Here is a 21,145-nt window from a genome sequence, read left to right on the forward strand (position 1 = left end):
GAAGTAAAGCCAAGACGTCTGTAACAATGCACAGAAGTAAACCCAAGACTTCTGTAACAATGCACAGAAGTAAAGCCATGACATCTGTAACAATGCATAGAAGTAAAGGCAAGACGTCTGTAACAATGCACAGAAGTAAAGCTAAGACGTCTGTAACAGTGCATAGTCTTGATTGATGGCTAACTATAAAACCCTAAGAGCAGCCACCATTATGGGATGGCTAACTATAAAACCCTAAAGGCAGCCACTATTATGGGATGACTAACTTAAGTTCTTGTTTACTCACAATATAGATTTATGAGCAAGACAAATCATGACAATATTTTAATATGTTGGCTTACGTGGTGAAGGGCATGGTTCACAAGGGCTGCCCCAGGCCTTGCCTATTGTGCTACAGCACTCTGATTTCAGCATTGGTTGTCTGATGTTATCCTCACACTGTCTATTCTGGATAGTCAGCCAGCACAATCCACGACGATTGTCTGTCAGAATAAATAAAATTGAAACCCTTTTAATGGTGAGTGAGGTTTAAAGAAGGTAATGAAAGGCAAAATCAGAAAAAAAGACATCATGCTCTTCAAGAAAACATGCTGAAATAAATTATAACCTCTTCCTTGAAAGTTCATCTTTAACAATGACAATGTTCTGACTATTATGAATATGTCAGTCCTCTCTTTTCATGAATATCAGTACCTTCATCAGTGTTCTAATAAGCATAGAGAGAATGCAGACCATATACAGTAGATAATTAATTTTATTACACTTCATATTCAGGTATTAGACTCTTTTGGTAGAAAAGAAAAGAAAATTTCCTTACTGTATCAATAACTATTTGTAAAACACTCATTAAAAAGAAACAAATGTCATAGTCCTGGCCCGTGGAAGCAAAAAGGACACAAACTTATATACTAATAACGGATTATGATTTGGGCAGTTATATCAGCAGAATTCAGAGTAATCTTTTTGGTGGCAAAAAGTTGTCCTCTAGAGTATGACTCTGTAATGAACATTATTATATACTCACTTATAAATCAGGTCTCTAGAGTATGACTCTGTAATGAACATTATTATATAGTCACTTATAAATCAGGTCTCTAGAGTATGACTCTGTAATGAACATTATTATATACTCACTTATAAATCAGGTCTCTAGAGTATGACTCTGTAATGAACATTATTATATACTCACTTATAAATCAGGTCTCTAGAGTATGACTGTAATGAACATTATTATATACTCACTTATAAATCAGGTCCAAATTCAAAAAGCATAGATCCTGATCTGCTGTTGCATAATGAACTGGTAGATCAAGGGCTATGTTGTTTGTTCTACTGATTACTCCTAACAAATTGCACAGATCCAGTTCTGCCAGAGTAATATGTAATGGCAGATCTTGGTACACGCAGTTTGCAGTTGGATCTGACCTGTAATTGACTATATATAGCAATTATCAGCAAGCATCAAAAGTGTGGATAAAAAACATGCCTTTTGATTTACATGCAACTAACCTATACATATTCTGCCTGTTGAATCCAGTGTCATTCCTTGAATACGGCACTCACATCGGAAGCTTCCACCTATATTGACACATTCACCGCCAATACATGGACCTGACAGGCACTCGTTAATATCTGAAGAAAACAACATTAATGTGCAAACTTGTAGGTTTCTCTAATTCAAAAACTGCCGTAATATTCTTGAGATTTCTAATTCAATAGAGCTCAATGGTTCAATATTTTTTCTGAATATTCAGGCAAATGCTAAACTGTGAATAATTGTTACTCTTATGTAAATAATCATAAAAATACAAATGTTCTATTCAAAATGTATATTAAAAAAATCTGTACTTAATCAGTGAGTGTAACTGACATTACAAAGTAGAATATACCAAACCAGAATACATCAAATCATGCAAGAATTTTATACTGCAACCTATCTGTATGCCATTTTTTAAATTATATCTATGTTTTATGCAAATGTTAGTGTTAAACTATATTTTTATTGATGAAGACCAAAATTACCTATTCAGCATATCACTCTTCATCTGTATGCTTTAGGTATATGTCTGTATGAGGTATATAGGTATGAGGTATGTATGTATGAGGTAAGTATGTATGAGGTATATATGCATGTATGAGGTATATATGCAGGTATGAGATACATATGTATGAGATATGTATGTATGAGGTATATATGTATGTATGAGGTATATATGCAGGTATGAGATACTTATGTATGAGATATGTATGTATGAGGTATATATGTATGTATGAGATATATATGCAGGTATGAGATATGTATGTATGAGGTATATATGTATGAAGTATATATGTATGAGGTATGTATGTAAGAGGTACGTATGTATAAGGTATATATGTATGTAAGAGGTATGTATGTATGAGGTATATATGTATGAGGTATGTATGTAAGAGGTATATATGTATGAAGTTGTTATGCATGAGTTATATATGTATGAGGTATGTATATATGAGGTATGAAGTATATATGTATGTATGAGGTATATAGGTATGTATGTATGTATGAGGTATAAATGTATGTATGAGATGTGAGGTATGTATGTATGAGGTATATATGTATGTATGAGATATGAGGTATGTATGTATGAGGTATATATGTATGAGTATGCATGTATGAAATGTATATGTATGAGGTAAGTATTTATGAAGTATATATGTATGAAGTAAATACGTATGTAAGATGTGTGCATGAGGTATGTATGTATTAGCATTTAATAACACCTAAGCAAAATAATAGTTGCATGTAGCAAATTAAAATTAAAGCTGCAAAAGTTGTACACATTAAGAACTGCAGAAAAAACCTAGAAAGATAAACTTTCCAAATATAAATGTTAACATGAAGGTAAACTAAAAATGAAAGATGTTAAATCTGTGTAAACTGTACAGAAAATAAAACAAAAGGCAAAAAGTATAAGATCCTACAAACATATCATGCTATTTAAAACACTTTAATCTATTTCAAATTTTCATTCTGCAAAGCAATGCTCTCAAGAAACATTACAATGAATTTGTCTGAAGTCTATTAAGTCAAGAAAGCATTTTGAATGATGACCTTCACAGAGCTGCTGGGATGGTTCCAGTTTGAATCCCGCTGGACAAGAGCAGGTGAAGCTGCCTGGAGTGTTCCTACACTGACCTCCATCACACAGCCGTGGGTTCACCACACATTCATTTACATCTGAAGCAGGAAAATTATAACTGCCAATTTATGTTTATTAAAAAATATGTCAAAGAATTATTTTAAAAAAAGAACAAAAAGCCAACATAACTATGTTCTGAAAAGTAATAGTAATGTATCCCCCTTCCACCATCTTTGCCTTGAATTAAGTTTTAAGACAAAATCTTAATGAAGAATCTTTATGTTGACGCTGCTGTATGTATAAAAATGACACCTGTAACTAAGCATAATTTCACATATAATTTTAGCCATATTTTAGTAGTTCATTTCCCTATGATACTAACAATGAAAAATAAAAGACCAAAAATCTATGCTTTAACACAATCAGTTTTTTCTATGGATGAAGTTGCATCTAGTGTCATGAAGGTAAAGGATTGACCTTACCAAGACATCTCTTTCCAGTTCTATCTGACTCAAACCCTGGGTCACAGATACACCTGTATCCTGGATCTAGGTTCTCACATGAACCATGCTCACAAATATTTGGCATCAACACACACTGATTAATATCTGAAAAATAAAAGCAAAATGGGAAATCAGAGTAAGTAAAATTATCATCTCCATCTGAGTTGCAATTTTACAATATTTGAGGAAAATCCTTTGTAAATTTTAGTGATATTGTCATGAGTCAAAAGCTGTATTATGATATGGACACTTTGTGTGATATTATAATGATATCATATACACTTTGTATGATATTATAGTGATATCATGGGCACTTTGTATGACATTATAATGATATCACAGACACTTTGTGTGATATTATAATGATAACATGGGGACTTTGTATGATATTATAATGATATCATGGGCACTTTGTATGATATTATAGTGATATCATGGGCACTTTGTATGATATTATAGTGATATCATGGGCACTTTGTATGATATTATAGTGATATCATGGGCACTTTGTATGATATTATAATGATATCATGGGCACTTTGTATGATATTATAGTGATATCATGGGCACTTTGTATGATATTATAGTGATATCATGGGCACTTTGTATGATATTATAGTGATATCATGGGCACTTTGTATGATATTATAATGATATCATAGACACTTTGTATGATGTTATAATGATATCATTGACACTTTGTATGATATTATAATGATATCATAGACACTTTGTATGATATTATAATATCATTGACACTTTGAATGATATTATAATGATATCATGGGAACTTTGTATGATAGTATAATGATATCATAGACACTTTGTATGATATTATAATGATATCATAGACACTTTGTATGATGTTACAATGATATCATAGGCACTTTGTATGATATTATAATGATATCATAGACACTTGGTATGATAGTATAATGATATCACAGACACTTTGTACGATATTATAACGATATCATTGACACTTTGTATGATATTATAATGATATCATAGATACTTTGTATGATATTATACTGATATCATAGACACTTTGTATAATAATAAAATGATATCATGGGCACTTTGTATGATATTATAATGATATAAACACTTTGCATGACATTATAATGATATCATGGGCACTTTGTATGACATTATAATGATATCATAAACACTTTGCATGACATTATAATGATATCATGGGCACTTTGTATGATATTATAATGATATGATGGGCACTTTGTATGATATCATGATATCATTGACACTTTGTATGATATTATAATGATATCATCAGGACTATACTACTTCAGATCAATAACAATTTGGCTACAATAACAGCTTGGAGAAAATCCCATTGCTATTTTTTCTACTGACCATTGCCAATACAATGATGCTATGTATATAGGACAAACAGGTATTAACTGAAATGAGCTAATACTGAGGACACAGCTGATTATGGTAAACATGCAACCTCTAATTTGAAATTTGCTTTCTCCATTAAATACATTACCTGAGCATCCTACCTTTACCTGTTTTGTCCAGGAGGAGCATGACTGTTATACTAATGAATGAAATTCTCCTAATGTTTCTTTAGCAAAGCCCAAGATATTAGTTTATACATGTGCGATGGAGATTCCTGTGCAATTCTGCACTTTATATGGTCTCACCTTTAACGTTTTTTTCTTCTCAAGCAAATCCTGCAAAAGTGGGCTATACCACCTGGTTCTGAGGTTGTGCAGTGATAAATTGGAGAGTGGTTACAGACTGTGCAGCTACCACAGGTTGTATCTTCTGCAAGGCAATGGAGAAAATGGTGTGGTCATGCCATCTGATTCTACTATTTCATGAATGGATACATTACATTCATATGCCAGGTACATGGAAATTGCACATATTTCATGAGCTGATATTTTGATAAGCCATACCTGTTCCTGAGAGAGGCTGATCTATGCTGATTGTATAACTCCCTTTAACCAAGGAGCTAGCCCTTGTGGTGTTATGTCTTGCTTTCCACACTTGAGAGGGAGAAAAGAACCTGGTCTGGCTGTTATGAATATTCTCTGTATGTTTCCGATAATATCTGAGAGTGCATACAGGATCTTAGAGCTTCACCTCTCTCAATGTATCAGCCAAACAGAGAGGACAAATAGTTCTTGTTGATTGCCTAGTGATGGCAACTCATTTTTTACAATGAAACCAGGATGGAACTGCATGAAGTTCAGGTCCATGGAAAGGGTTCATAGCCAACTCAGCAAGCAAATAAAGGAAGTCTAATATGACAGCTGATTGATAGATGTGGATGACAGGGGTTGGATGAATTAAGCCATATCAGCACCCAGAGAGATTTCCTTCTGGGAGTAACATGAGGGAGAATTGTGTGGATAAATTGAAATTGGACAGTCAGAAAGGTCCTTGTTTTGTCCAATACTGGCTGTTTTGTCCAATATGGTCTCATCCATGATGTCGGAATGTGTGCAAGATCATGGACAAGTATTCATTTATGGTGACGAAGGTTAACTTCTTGTCTTCAATGAGAAATAGAAATATGTTGGCCAGCAGAGGAAATGATGCACAGAGTCATTTTTAAAAAAAAACATTTCCCTTCATATGCCTTCAGAGTGGAGGGCCTTCTAGAATGTTGCAAACCTCTCTCCAACTGAAGCTCTGAACTCCTTTTCATGCAAAGTATCCTGACAAGAATAAGGTGTGAAGGAAAAGTTTTCCTAGAAATGGATGGAATAGTGGCAACCTGGGCTGCTTGAGCAGGATAGGGGTATGACTTTCCTGGGTATCTTTGTCACCAGGGCAATCAGGCTGAGTATTTGTCTCATTGGAGAGGCAATCAGAACTATCTGGTAATTTAAATTCCTCACTTTCTGAAATACTTTCAGTATAAGAGTGATTGAGCATCATTGGATTATGCTTCTGGGTCTAGAAATGGGGAGAAATAGGTTGGCAATAAGTTGTTATGAAAAGATCTATCACTGGGCAATCCCAGAGGGAACAGACTCGATGAAAGTGGAAGGATGGAGAGAAAACTCTGTATGAAGCAGATGTCCTCTCCTTGGTAGACCCAACTATTTATTTGGTATTGGGCACAACACCAACAGTAATCCCATACCATGATGTAAAGATCTGGTGATTTTATCTCCCCCAGTTTGAGGAGGTATGTCACCACTACTAAATTGTCCTACAGTATCAGGTTCATAAGTATATGCATGCATACTATCCAGTGTTGAAGGCATAGAGAATGGCTTTCTTTTCCAAGAGGTTGATGTGAAGAGCCATCTCTTAAAGCATCCACTTGCCACTGACCATCGTTAAGTCCTGTTGCAAGTGTGCTCCCCAACCCGACAGTCTGGCATCTGTACAAATTATTAATTCTAGTTGTGAGTGCCAGGAGCCTCTTCCTGTCCTGCCTTTGGAGACAAAAGTTTTCGATGTGAGTCAAGATCATAATGTTCTGATCTGTAAAAGTTCACCACTGGAACAGGACCGCCTTTGCAATGGGTGGCTATGGGGTAACAAATCTTCTGCTGCATACAATAGGACAATGAGTTGAGGAAACTTCCTCACCAATATAAACCTTTTGTTTTTAAATCCTCATTGATGCATGAACAATGTATCCAATGTGTTTGTGGGAGGGATATGTACAAGATTGTGGTGAATGAAAAGATCCAAACCAAGATGGATAAAATGTTGAGCGATAATAAGGTCCAACTTCTCAACAGTTATTATCCAATGATGACTGTGAATGAGGCCAAAAATGTTTTTCATATCTTAGACTAAAACAAAAACTTACCCAATGTTTTTGAAGAATGTCATCCAGGCAGTATGGAAGAGGTTTCCTGAACTAAAGAGATTACTCAGTTAAAGGTTTCCATGAAGCTCCAAGGACTTATATTGAGGCTAAAAGGGAGATCAGAAAATTGATGTACTTTGGCCCAAATATGCAAAATGAAGATATTTGCACAATATCATATGGATTGAAATGTAAAAATATGTGTTGGAAAGGTGTAGGCTGATTACACAATCATTGCACTGCACTGAAAGATGATATTTCCCCAATCCATCCTGAATTTCAGGGCCAAAATGGATTGGTTAAACCTGCTGAGGTCCACTGCAGATCTCAGTTTGCCAGTGGACATCATCACCAGGAAATGTTTGTCATAGAAGCTTTTGCACCATCTCTACTGCCCATTTTATGAGTCAACAATGTGTCTTCTTCTGTTACAATAGTATATCATCCTTCATGAGTTCCCTGGAGGTTTCCATCATGAAGGGGGATGCTGAAAGTGGAAGAGGCCTGATGGGTCTCCAGTGGATGGCGGAAGCTGCAAGTTAATGATGGGTAACAGGATGCTTGAAGGAGGAGAAACTGTATGTTTCCCCTAACAGCCTGATGTTGAGAAGCAGGGGTGTATACTGACCTATAATTTGCATGGCAATGACTGTCATCTTCGGGAATTGCCTCTATTGTACCTCTGTTCACAAATGTCCCATCTTTGGAAAGATCCACAAGTAGAACATCCAAATATGGGAGATGATGCTGACAGGTGTAGGAGTAACTCTTGTGCTTCCTGTGTTCTGACCTCCTCAGTATGACACCCTTAGAGAAGTGTACAGCCAAATGGGAGCATGCACAAAACCACTGAGAAGAAGAGTGCAGAAGTGCATCTCTCCCTACTAAATGCATGGGTAGGAGGCCATCCGTGCATTAGCCATGTTGTAGTAAAAAGCCCTATTCATAACTTTGACAATATGGCTCTCCAAATTAAAGGCGTGTTCATTTCTGGCCTTGTCATGAGTTGACATGTCATAAAGGGTACTAAGTTGATATAAGAATCCTCACTAGGTTGGAGGTGGCATTGATGACTTGCCAATCCACCTTATGACTTAGGCAGTCATGTAAAAAGTGGAAACATCATTGTAAATATTAGGTATTTCTGAGCAGTATGTGTCAGAGTACAACTTATACCAGTCAGACAAAAATTAGCTGGTGGGTGGAAAGGGGAGTTAACCTTTAATAGATGCTTCCCTTTGCCTATATAATATATACACAGAAAGCATTACCAGGAGATTTAGATTCTGAGGTAGCAAAGACTTTTATCCTACTGTAATTTTGATCAGATCATGTATTCGAAGAAGAAATTGATTTACACAGCATGGGGCATGGGGTTATCTACAGTCTGTATGATATCACTCATCCATATATACTGTAATCTCATTTGAAGTCAGCTCGATCAACAAAATGTCTCCACCACTAATAAAAACTTGTCACAAGTGTTTTCGGAAAGTGTATCATCAGGGCAGTCATCCTTCTTTTTTTGTTCTTGCTTAATTTCAATGAATCACGTACACTCAATGTATTATTAGCTGGTTCTAATGTTTTAAGTTAAATTCTCATAAATTTTAGGAAAAAACATAATTATACTGCAAAAAAAAATGTATTGTATGCAGTATCTTGAAACAGCTGATCTTGTTTTTTTTTTTAAATAAAGAATGTTGGAACAATCATGCATTAATGAAGCTCCTTTGTACACTTGCCACACATAATTCTTGTGATAAAATTGCTTACACAAAGTAAGTTAAATATTGTATACAGAAGTCCACTTTGATCCATATTGGGCCTGTGAAGACAAAGTGGCTTGTATTGATGTTATGACAATGTCAGGACTGTCACAATCCCTTCATTAGTTCACATACGAACTTCTCTTTCTAAACTAGTACTAGAAACTAAAATCAACGAAAGTTTGTACAGACCAAATGTACCATCATAAACAACAGTTTGTACAGACCAAATGTACCATCATAAACAACAGTTTGTACAGACCAAATGTACTATCATAAACAACAGTTTGTACAGACCAAATGTACTATCATAAACAACAGTTTGTACAGACCAAATGTACTATCATAAACAACAGTTTGTACAGACCAAATGTACTATCATAAACAACAGTTTGTACAGACCAAATGTACTATCATAAACAACAGTTTGTACAGACCAAATGTACTATCATAAACAACAGTTTGTACAGACCAAATGTACTATCATAAACAACAGTTTGTACAGACCAAATGTACTAGAGTAAGATAGTTATTTTATCCTGTGTAGATTCTGATTATATTCGTGGGTGACATAATTTTATACGCATTGTTTGCATGTGCTGAGGCAGTAGGGACAGAGCATTTTGTATATGAGGGGTTGGAAGGTCCTTACTCAGTTCTGCATGTTATACCCTTCCTACTTATAAAAACACCAAGGATAGATATGCATGTAAAAAGAGAGCAAACAGAATTACCATATCCAAGATATTTTAACAGCTGATGGGACACAACAGGTTGTAGTGATGGTTGGTCATTTAACGGAACACGGTTACCAATACTGTATATTCTCATATATAAGTCAAGTTCAACTGCAAACTACACAAACCCAGATCTGCCACCAGAATTAGGAGTAATTTCACAGACCCAGATCTGCCATCACAGTTAGGAATGATTGGTAGAACAAACAACACAGACCCTGATCTATATTGTTTGCCGCTGGACTCAACTTAAATGCATGTGTACATAGTAACATGGAACATTCTACATGTGATGAAACTTGACCACAAAGAGGATAACCATGTTCAATATCTACCTGTGAATATAGAGCAGTTTAAGTTTCCCATGAACCAATTTTACCTATAATATTTGACCTGTAATATAACTGTCCCTCCCAAGCTGATAGTTCTAAATGTAGTGTTAAAAATATAATAAACTGAAATATCAATTGTGTTCCCTGTCAGAACCATGGGGACAAAGCAGTTAAAACTAGAAGGTGACACCAGGAGACAGGGCTGCTGTCCTCATCTCCTACCTGAATCGATGTGAAACTGTCTAATAATAAACATTACCTTGTCCATTGTGGTCTCTATCTGGTCCATGGGGACAGAGCAGTTTGTACTGGGGGTCAGACATTGAGGGGCAGGGCTCACAGTCTCTCCCCCAAGCAATTCCCACTGCCTCCATAGAATCCACAGTACAACAACATGTTGATTTTGTCACCAGGATACGAGAGGGACTACCACATACTCCATTCCTATAATCCATATAACACAGGTCTCTTCTGGTGTCTGGAATGTATTAATATAAATCCATGCTACTCTTATTCAAGAATCTTATTAGTACATTATTTCTTTCTCTATTTTGAACTGTTCTCCTCTGCATGTTTGGTTTAAAGCCTAAGCCATTGGTAAATGTCCTATAACATATAAGACATCACCGCAGGAGAACAGTTCCCAAAGGAGAAGCCAGTGATAGATTTTAATATTTCACATGATATAATATAACAGCACATGTCCTTGGCACAAGGCAATAGTAAATACTGGAACTGGTGCAAGGTATGGAGTGAAGGGAAAATGTGTACTGTTCTAAAAAAAATCCACTTACAAAAATTTAAAAGTTTTTGTTCATCAGTCTCAAAAACAGAATGTAAGATTTTAATTTACATTTACTCTGTCATGGAAAATTAAAAGAGAGACAGACTGAAGTACATGATTAAACATCCTATAAATTTATATGGTCAAAAAAGATCAAGTACATTAATATTAACACTCACTTTTCTATGCAATCTTATGTAAGATTTCTAACAAGTATTAGAGTCTAGTGAGAATTAAAGGAGGAAAGTATAAGATTGAGTAAACAACAGTACTTTTTCAAATCTTTTCTTTGAAAAGAAATTCTATGGTATCTTCTATTTTTTCTCTCTCTATCTACATATATATATATAGAGAGAGAGAGAGAGTATTAGATATTCTTTCATAAATTAATTTTTGCTTTTTTTTACGTTTGTTGTGTTTATAAGCAACAAGTGTGCATTTGTTTGATTAAACAATATACAGTTAAGTTTTCCTAAACCGACTCTTTCATAATCCAACTTCCTTTTCATACTGACAAAATGTATTTTGGTCACAATGGTTTTGTCATAATACTAATAGAACTTATACTGGCCACATCTTTAATAAGACTATATTTTGGCCCCAATGCTTCCCCATCTAATGCCACATCTATAGTATGGCTGTATATTTTGCCCCAATATTGCCACTCTAATGCCTACTGCTCTGTTGGTGGTTAGAGCATCTGCCTTTGAAGCAGGAGGTTGCAGGTTTAAACCCTGGCTGAGTCATACTAAAGACTTATAAAAATGGTATGAGCAGCTGCCTTGCTTGGCAATCAGCATTAAGAGGTTAGTGTCCGGACTGATTGGTCTGGTGTCAGAATAATGTGACGGTGGGACACGATGCCATGTGTCTGCAGCATGATGCCCCAGTGCTTAACATTATTATCAACTGCCACCCTGCAGATATTGTAACTATATGACTCAAATTATTAAGCTACATTAAAAACACAAACACGCACACACACTTTAATGTCACATCTATAATGCAGCTGTATATTTTGGTCCCAATACTGCTACTCTAATGTCACATCTATAATGTGGCTGTATATTTTGGTCCCAATACTGCCACTCTAATACCACATCTATAATGCGGCTGTATATTTTGGTCCCAAAACTGCCACTCTAATGCCACATCTATAATGCTGCTGTATATTTTGGTCCCAAAACTGCCACTCTAATGCCACATCTATAATGCGGCTGTATATTTTGGTCCCAAAACTGCCACTCTAATGCCACATCTATAATGCGGCTGTATATTTTGGTCCCAAAACTGACACTCTAATGCCATATCTATAATGTGGCTGTATATTTTGGTCAAAATACTGCCACTCTAATGCCATATCTATAATGCGGCTGTATATTTTGGTCCAAATACTGCCACTCTAATGCCGCATCTATAATGCGGCTGCATATTTTGGTCCCAATACTGCCACTCTAATGCCACATCTATAATACAGCTGTATATTTTTGTCAAAATACTGCCACTCTAATGCCACATCTATAATGTGGCTGTATAATTTGGTCAAAATACTACCACTCTAACGCCATATCTATAATGCGGCTGTATATTTTGGTCAAAATACTGCCACTCTAATGCCACATCTATAATGTGGCTGTATAATTTGGTCAAAATACTACCACTCTAACGCCATATCTATAATGCGGCTGTATATTTTGGTCAAAATACTGCCACTCTAATGCCACATCTATAATGCGGCTGCATATTTTAGTCCCAAAACTGACACTCTAATGCCACATCTATAATGTGGCTGTATATTTTGGTCCCAATAATGCCACTGTAATGCCACATCTATAATGAGGTTGTAGTTTTTGGTCCCAATACTGCCACTGTAATGCCACATCTATAAGGTGGCTGTATATTTTGGTCCCAATACTGCCACTGTAATACCACATCTATAATGTGGCTGTATATTTTGGTCCCAATACTACCACTCTAATGCTGACTGCTCTGATGGCCTAAGTGGTTAGAACATCTGCCTTGGATTCAGGAGGTCACAGGTTCAAACCCCGGCAGAGTCATACCTAAGACTTCTAAAAGTGGTCCTAGCAGCTGCCTCGCTTGGCACTCAGTATTAAGAGGTTAGTGTCAGGACTGATTGGACTGGTGTCAGGATAATGTGACTGGGTGGGACATGATGCAACGTGTCTGCAGCATGATGCCCCAGTGCTAGACATTATAAACTGCTACACTGCAGATATCATAGCGATAGACTCAAACTGTTAAAGCTACATTAAAAACACAAACACACACATGCTACTTTAATGCCATATCTATAATGTGTCTGTATATTTTGGTCCCAATACTGGCACTCTAATACTGATAGAACCTATTTATAGTGGCCACATCTAAATTGTGGCTGCATATTTTAGTCCCAATACTGTCACTCTGATTTTAGATCCATAATGCGGCCTCATATTTTAGTCACAATACTACCACTCTAATGCTACATCCATAATGCGTCTGTATATTTTGGTCCAATATTGCCACTTTAATACTAAGAGAACCCCCATATACTGGCCACATCTATACAATGGCCACATATTTTGGTCTCAACAGTGCCACTAAAAACTGATATACCCTTCATCTACTGGTCACCTTTATAATATAGCTACAATGTTTGGTCCACATACTAGTTCCACTGAGAGAGTCTTCATATACTGGCCACATCTATAAAGTGGACAAACAGTGTCTGGTTAAGGAAGTTCCAATGTATTTTCAAAAGACTCAGTTTTTTCACACTGATTAGGGTGGCTTTACCTAAACAAGTTCTTCTGTCTGGTCCAAGAGTGAATCCATGTGGACATTCACACCTGAAACTTGCCTGTGAATTGATACATTGTCCATTTACACAGATTCCTGGCTGGGTCTCACATTCATTAATATCTGAATCAAAATAAAAGATATTAGAATTAAAAAACAACTCCAAACACATTATATCTTATTATACTAGACAAATCTTTTGATAATTTAACAAACAACCAAATCTGTAATCCTCTGCAAAAGCTCTTTGCTATGCTCTCCTATGGTCTTGGCTTGACCATTTAAAACAAACATGTGATTTTGGACACCCAATTACATGCACAAATCCTGGCCTACCCACTCATACAGACCATCTATGTTGACATACAAGCAGATTCACAGGCTCATGGTCTTTTGTTTCCACCAAATATGTCATACTTATGTCATCATCAACATAAAGAAATAAATGTATATGTTTAGAGAAGCCATATGCCCCAACTTGAACAAATCCTTTGTTTTCAATCATTTATGTTGAATAGCTGCCAATTCTGAACAATATTTTTATGTAGATTTGTCTGTTGATGCCACCATGCTTTAATGTGGTTGCCACATTATCAAACAGGCATTTATGTGTTCCTCCAAAGTTGGCTTTTTGCTGCCTTCATCAAAGGAAGCCAGTTACAGTCTTCAATAAAAACAATGTACTCTTCATGAAAGGAAGTCATTACCAAATGTGAATAAAAGCCATGCATTATACTTTTACTCTGTAAATGAATTCTGAAATGTGTGAGTGATCTACAAGTTCTACTTTTGCTTAATTAAGACATTAAAAAATTATCACTGAATGTTTAGTAATTATTTATTATTAACATTTTTACTGCTATTTCAAGAGAATTTATGACTTGCTGACAGATTTTCATTTCTCTGTGAGTAGCCTCATCCCCTTGGTAGCCTCAGTAATATGTAAATTCCCTCAGAAATACCAAATCTAGGCTGGTTTAATTAACATGTAAATAACAACCAGACAGCCAAGTGCAACTGGCAACAATGAATATCATAGTACACTTTTGAGTCACACGTGAAGGCTGACATTAAGACATAAATCAATGGAGGACTACCAATTTTCAAATGTTTCCTAACTGGATGTGACATATACGTACATTTTTTAATATGTGACCTATAATCAAATTCATGGATTTTTCATGTACATTTGCTGAATGCACATTGGATTTTATTACAAAAAGGTAACAAAAATGTAAGTCAACCATATACAAGTGTATTTCACACTAGTCTTGTCCTTATTCAATAAAAATGTTGTTTATTTCCTCAAAGTATAAATCCTTTGTATTGCTGATAGGTCACCCTCAACCAATGAATTAGACTTAGATGAAGATCAAAGAGAAAGTTGCCTTTCTTTAGCCCTTCCCTACAATACTTATCAGGACATCTTCTTACGTCATGCAAACTACACTGGGTCCAAGAACGACTAGATAAATGGGTAGGAATGTACACAGACTGGAAATATTAAACTTAATGATAGTGTAATTTGAAAAGACATATTCCCCTGGTTTCCCACTGAAATATTCCCCTGATTCCCCATTGAAATATTTCCCTGGTTCCCCACAGACATATTCTCCTGGTTTCCCACTGAAATATTCATCTGCTTCCCCAGAGACATAGTCATCTGGTTCCCCAATGAAATATTCCTCTGCTTCCCCACAGACATATTCCCCCGGTTCCCCAATGAAATATTGGCAAGTTCACATGTCTTATGTTTGTCACAATCTTTGTCATTGAATATCTTTAACATAAAGGCATTTTACACAAAAAAGTGAACAATTTCATTAGAAAAGAATGTTTTTATTGACAATAATTCCCAACAGAATTATAAAAGAACTATTCAACCATTAAACAGTGCCACTACCCCCCATAATGGTCTTTTCAATATAAAGCCAAAATATCACCACCTTGTTCATTTTTCAGAGGTCCTTGAGTTACTCACACCCATGCTTATTTTGATACTTAGAAATTGCTATGTTCAGTGTTTTTCCACATAATTCAATATTGTTTATGTTACCTAGGAAATATGAATGAGAAATGCAAAGTAAATAATATAAAAATTTAAAAATGCTGGACCATAGCAGAAGCAGCAGCAGAAGTCTTTACTTAAGTAGGGAACCAGGTAAAAAATTGTGTAAAATGTCACTGCTCTTTGCACAACAAAACAAGATTCCTTTTGTTACAAAAGTAGAAACATTTGTTTCATGAAAAAACTGTCAACACTGAAACTAGATTTGTTTTATCAGTGAAATACTGATGCCATGATTTCACTGCAAATAACTAGTGAAACTTCTGCACATTCTTGAGTAATCTCCAAGTGCCAATTCAGGAATTTTAAGTTCACTACAAACTTTGGAACTTGCTTCTACATAATGAACTGTATATATCAAACAAAGCTTTGAATTCACTGGATACTCCTATTGCTTTGTTGCCTTGTTATCTTTCATCAAAATTATGAATGATTAGGTGTGTGTATGTGACTTGGATATTTAACGCAGCTTTAACAATTTTTCAGTCATATTGCTATGATGTCTGCATTGTGGCAGTTTATAGTGATGTCTAGCACTGAGGCATCATGCCGCAGACATGTAGCATGATGTCCCACCCAGTCACATTATCCTGACACCAGGCCAACCAGTCCTAACACTAACATCTTAATGCTGAGTGCCAAGCAAGGCAGCTGGTAGTACCATTTTTGCAAGTCTTTAGTATTACTTGACATGGGGTTGAACCCATGACCTCCCACATCTGAGGCAGACACTCTAACCACTAGGCCACTGGAGTGGTTATGAATGATTAGGATAATTTAAGGTAGTTTAATTGTTACCTAACAACAATATGAATAACAGTGTTCAAATGGACAATTGAAATGTGTTGAAATGACTCAAAACCATGACAGCTAGCTCTTATGCAAGTAGGATATGCATGCATTTTAACTTTTTTCATTCCATTCCCTTTATTTGATTTGATACAAAAGATGCAATTAATTTGATAATACAAAGCAGGTCTGCTTTTAATGGATTGGAACAATACAATATACTTGCAAATCAGAGATGTCAAAACACATTTGGCAGTTAGCGAGGTTCTCTTAGAAATGTTTGCAGACATAGATGGTGATGGTAGACAGGCAGTTTTCACATCATAGAAATGCTTACAGACATAGATGGTGATGGTAGACTGGCAGTTTTCACGTCACAGAAATGCTTGCAGACATAGATATGATGGTATACTGACAGTTTTCACATAATAGAAATGCTTGCAGACTTAGCTGTGATGACAGACTGGCAGTTTCCACATCATATAAATGCTTGCAAACATAGCTGTGATGGTAGACTGGCAGTTTCCACATCTGAATACAAGAAGGCATATAGACTTATGAAGATTACATTGAAACCAAACTGAAAACTTTGAATAAAACACAAATTTCATGTGACAAAACCAACTGCTTTACAATATATTTCTAAAAGTGTTGACACTAGAAGGCATTAGTGACATTTTTACTAATCAAACGTTTATTAGAGACCGTTATTTACATTGTACTGAGAATTTTTGTTTTAAAGAATGTAAAAAAATGTGATGGGGCAATGAACACGATCTGTAGCAATGGAAGCCCTTGAAAATGTGAAGGGGCAATGAACATTATCAGTAGGCCCTACAAAATTATATGAAACACCAGGACCTTGTCTTTCATTTATCATTTTCTTCCACTGTTATTTTTTCCAAGATATAGTGTCATATTTGTTGACAAGGAATTTACACAAGATATTGGGACTGTGTCCAGTTTTGCATATTCTATACAATTCATCATAGACATATGGTACTTAGCAGGTCTGTATATTCTTTTTAAGGAATCCAGCTGCCATTAGCTTACCTATGCAGATTTCCCCACTTGGGGCCAAAATATAACCAGGGTTACAGATACACCTGAAGCTGCCATCCATGTTGATACATCGGCCATTGGCACACATTCCTGTTGTCTGGCATTCATTGTAGTCTAAAATTGAAAATTACAGGACAACATCAATGTAAATAACAGTTATCTTGCAATCAGTGTGAAAAATATAAAAGAAACTCATGTGAAAAATATAAAAGAAACCCATATCAATAAACTTTTGGAATAATTAAGAAATTTAAGTAAATCTAATTCATAATATAACAATATTTAAGAAACATAAATCAACTAATTCATAACATAGACAGTGAATCCTGATAATAGATACATCAAGTGCTTGGAAACTATGGATCATTGGACAGACTTGGTCAGTCCTGGCATTATGCCTTCCCAAAATCCTTTGCCCACAAATTGAAAACCTCAAACAAAAGAGAACTCATATAAAAACTTACAGGCCTCAACATATTTTGAGACTTTGAAGCTTTTGTCCTAATCCATTTAATATGGTAAAAGTTTATTAGAGACATTTTATCTAAACAAAAATAGTCCATCATAACAGTTTTGATCACCCTGTAAGCAAGACTACACACAATAGGTTGACAACAGTATGGCTTTAATTAAATAGAGTAAAATACTGTATAGCAACAAAAATGGAAATCAGTTTAAAGTACATAAAGCAGAATATCACTGCTCTAACATTACTGATTCACAGACCTGGGATAAAATAAAAATAGAGTTCAAGACCCAATAGAGTATTTATGATAGTATTTGAGACTCAATACAGTATTTACAATAGTATTTGAGAACCAAAATAGTATTTACAACAGTATTTGAGACCCAACAGAGTATTTACAATAGTATTTGAGACCCAACAGAGTATTTACAACTGTAGTATTTGACACTCAAGAGTATTTACAACAGTAATTGAGACCTAACAGAGTATTTACAACAGTATTTGAGACTCAATAGAGTATTTAAAACAGTATTTGAGACCCAATCAAGTATTTGAAACAGTATTTGAGACTCAAGAGTATTTACAAAAGTATTTGAGACCCACTAGAGTATTTACAACATTATTTGAGACCCAATCAAGTATTTACATTATTTGAGACCCAGTAGAGTATTTACAACAGTATTTGAGACCCAACAGAGTATTTACAATAGTATTTGAGACCCAACAGAGTATTTACAACTGTAGTATTTGAGACTCAAGAGTATTTACAACAGTAATTGAGACCCAACAGAGTATTTACAACAGTATTTGAGACCCAGTAGAGTATTTACAACAGTATTTGAGACCCAATCAAGTATTTGCAACAGTATTTGAGACTCAAGAGTATTTACAAAAGTATTTGAGACCCACTAGTGTATTTATAACAGTATTTGAGACCCAATCGAGTATTTGCAACAGTATTTGAGACCCACTAGAGTATTTACAAAAGTAACTGAAACCCACTAGAGTATTTACAACAGTATTTGAGACCCAATATAGTATTTACAACATTATTTGAGACTCAATAGAGCATTTACAACAGTATTTGAGACCCAACAGAGTATTTACAATAGTATTTGAGACCCAACAGAGTATTTACAACTGTAGTATTTGACACTCAAGAGTATTTACAACAGTAATTGAGACCTAACAGAGTATTTACAACAGTATTTGAGACTCAATAGAGTATTTAAAACAGTATTTGAGACCCAATCAAGTATTTGAAACAGTATTTGAGACTCAAGAGTATTTACAAAAGTATTTGAGACCCACTAGAGTATTTACAACATTATTTGAGACCCAATCAAGTATTTACATTATTTGAGACCCAGTAGAGTATTTACAACAGTATTTGAGACCCAACAGAGTATTTACAATAGTATTTGAGACCCAACAGAGTATTTACAACTGTAGTATTTGAGACTCAAGAGTATTTACAACAGTAATTGAGACCCACTAGAGTATTTACAACATTATTTGAGACCCAGTAGAGTATTTACAACAGTATTTGAGACCCAATCAAGTATTTGCAACAGTATTTGAGACTCAAGAGTATTTACAAAAGTATTTGAGACCCACTAGTGTATTTATAACAGTATTTGAGACCCAATCGAGTATTTGCAACAGTATTTGAGACCCACTAGAGTATTTACAAAAGTAACTGAAACCCACTAGAGTATTTACAACAGTATTTGAGACCCAATATAGTATTTACAACATTATTTGAGACTCAATAGAGCATTTACAACAGTATTTGAGACCCAACAGAGTATTTACAATAGTATTTGAGACCCAACAGAGTATTTACAACTGTAGTATTTGACACTCAAGAGTATTTACAACAGTAATTGAGACCTAACAGAGTATTTACAACAGTATTTGAGACTCAATAGAGTATTTAAAACAGTATTTGAGACCCAATCAAGTATTTGAAACAGTATTTGAGACTCAAGAGTATTTACAAAAGTATTTGAGACCCACTAGAGTATTTACAACATTATTTGAGACCCAATCAAGTATTTACATTATTTGAGACCCAGTAGAGTATTTACAACAGTATTTGAGACCCAACAGAGTATTTACAATAGTATTTGAGACCCAACAGAGTATTTACAACTGTAGTATTTGAGACTCAAGAGTATTTACAACAGTAATTGAGACCCAACAGAGTATTTACAACAGTATTTGAGACCCACTAGAGTATTTACAACATTATTTGAGACCCAGTAGAGTATTTACAACAGTATTTGAGACCCAATCAAGTATTTCCAACAGTATTTGAGACTCAAGAGTATTTACAAAAGTATTTGAGACCCACTAGTGTATTTATAACAGTATTTGAGACCCAATCGAGTATTTGCAACAGTATTTGAGACCCACTAGAGTATTTACAAAAGTAACTGAAACCCACTAGAGTATTTACAACAGTATTTGAGACCCAATATAGTATTTACAACATTATTTGAGACCCAGTAGAGTATTTACAACAGTATTTGAGACCCAATCAAGTATTTGCAACAGTATTTGAGACTCAAGAGTATTTACAAAAGTATTTGAGACCCACTAGAGTATTTACAACATTATTTGAGACTCAGTAGAGTATTTACAACAGTATTTGAGACCCAATCAAGTATCTGCAACAGTATTTGAGACTCAAGAGTATTTACAAAAGTATTTGAGACCCACTAGAGTATTTACAACATTATTTGAGACTCAGTAGAGTATTTACAACAGTATTTGAGACCCAATCAAGTATCTGCAACAGTATTTGAGACTCAAGAGTATTTACAAAAGTATTTGAGACCCACTAGAGTATTTACAACATTATTTGAGACCCAGTAGAGTATTTACAACAGAATTTGAGATCCAATCGA

The 21,145-nt window shown here is 35.1% G+C and overlaps 1 protein-coding gene across 1 annotated transcript in view; it reads right to left on the minus strand.

The window, feature by feature from the left end:
- The window catches only part of LOC149802135 (fibrillin-1-like), a 329,248-nt gene that overhangs the window by 177,068 nt on the left and 131,035 nt on the right, over positions 1 to 21,145 (minus strand). The window contains exons 13-19 of the mRNA XM_089956539.1: positions 17,759 to 17,881; positions 13,846 to 13,971; positions 10,522 to 10,740; positions 3,602 to 3,727; positions 3,092 to 3,217; positions 1,510 to 1,632; positions 342 to 482 (exon numbers count right to left, since the gene is read on the minus strand). Of these exons, the coding sequence (XP_089812665.1) occupies positions 342 to 482; positions 1,510 to 1,632; positions 3,092 to 3,217; positions 3,602 to 3,727; positions 10,522 to 10,740; positions 13,846 to 13,971; positions 17,759 to 17,881 (984 nt within the window). The remainder of the gene's footprint in view (positions 1 to 341; positions 483 to 1,509; positions 1,633 to 3,091; positions 3,218 to 3,601; positions 3,728 to 10,521; positions 10,741 to 13,845; positions 13,972 to 17,758; positions 17,882 to 21,145) is intronic.

The sequence above is a fragment of the Sinohyriopsis cumingii genome, chromosome 4 (assembly GCF_028554795.1).
Source record: "Sinohyriopsis cumingii isolate HCF-2022 chromosome 4, ASM2855479v2, whole genome shotgun sequence".
In the NCBI taxonomy this organism is placed as follows: Eukaryota; Metazoa; Mollusca; class Bivalvia; order Unionida; family Unionidae; genus Sinohyriopsis; species Sinohyriopsis cumingii.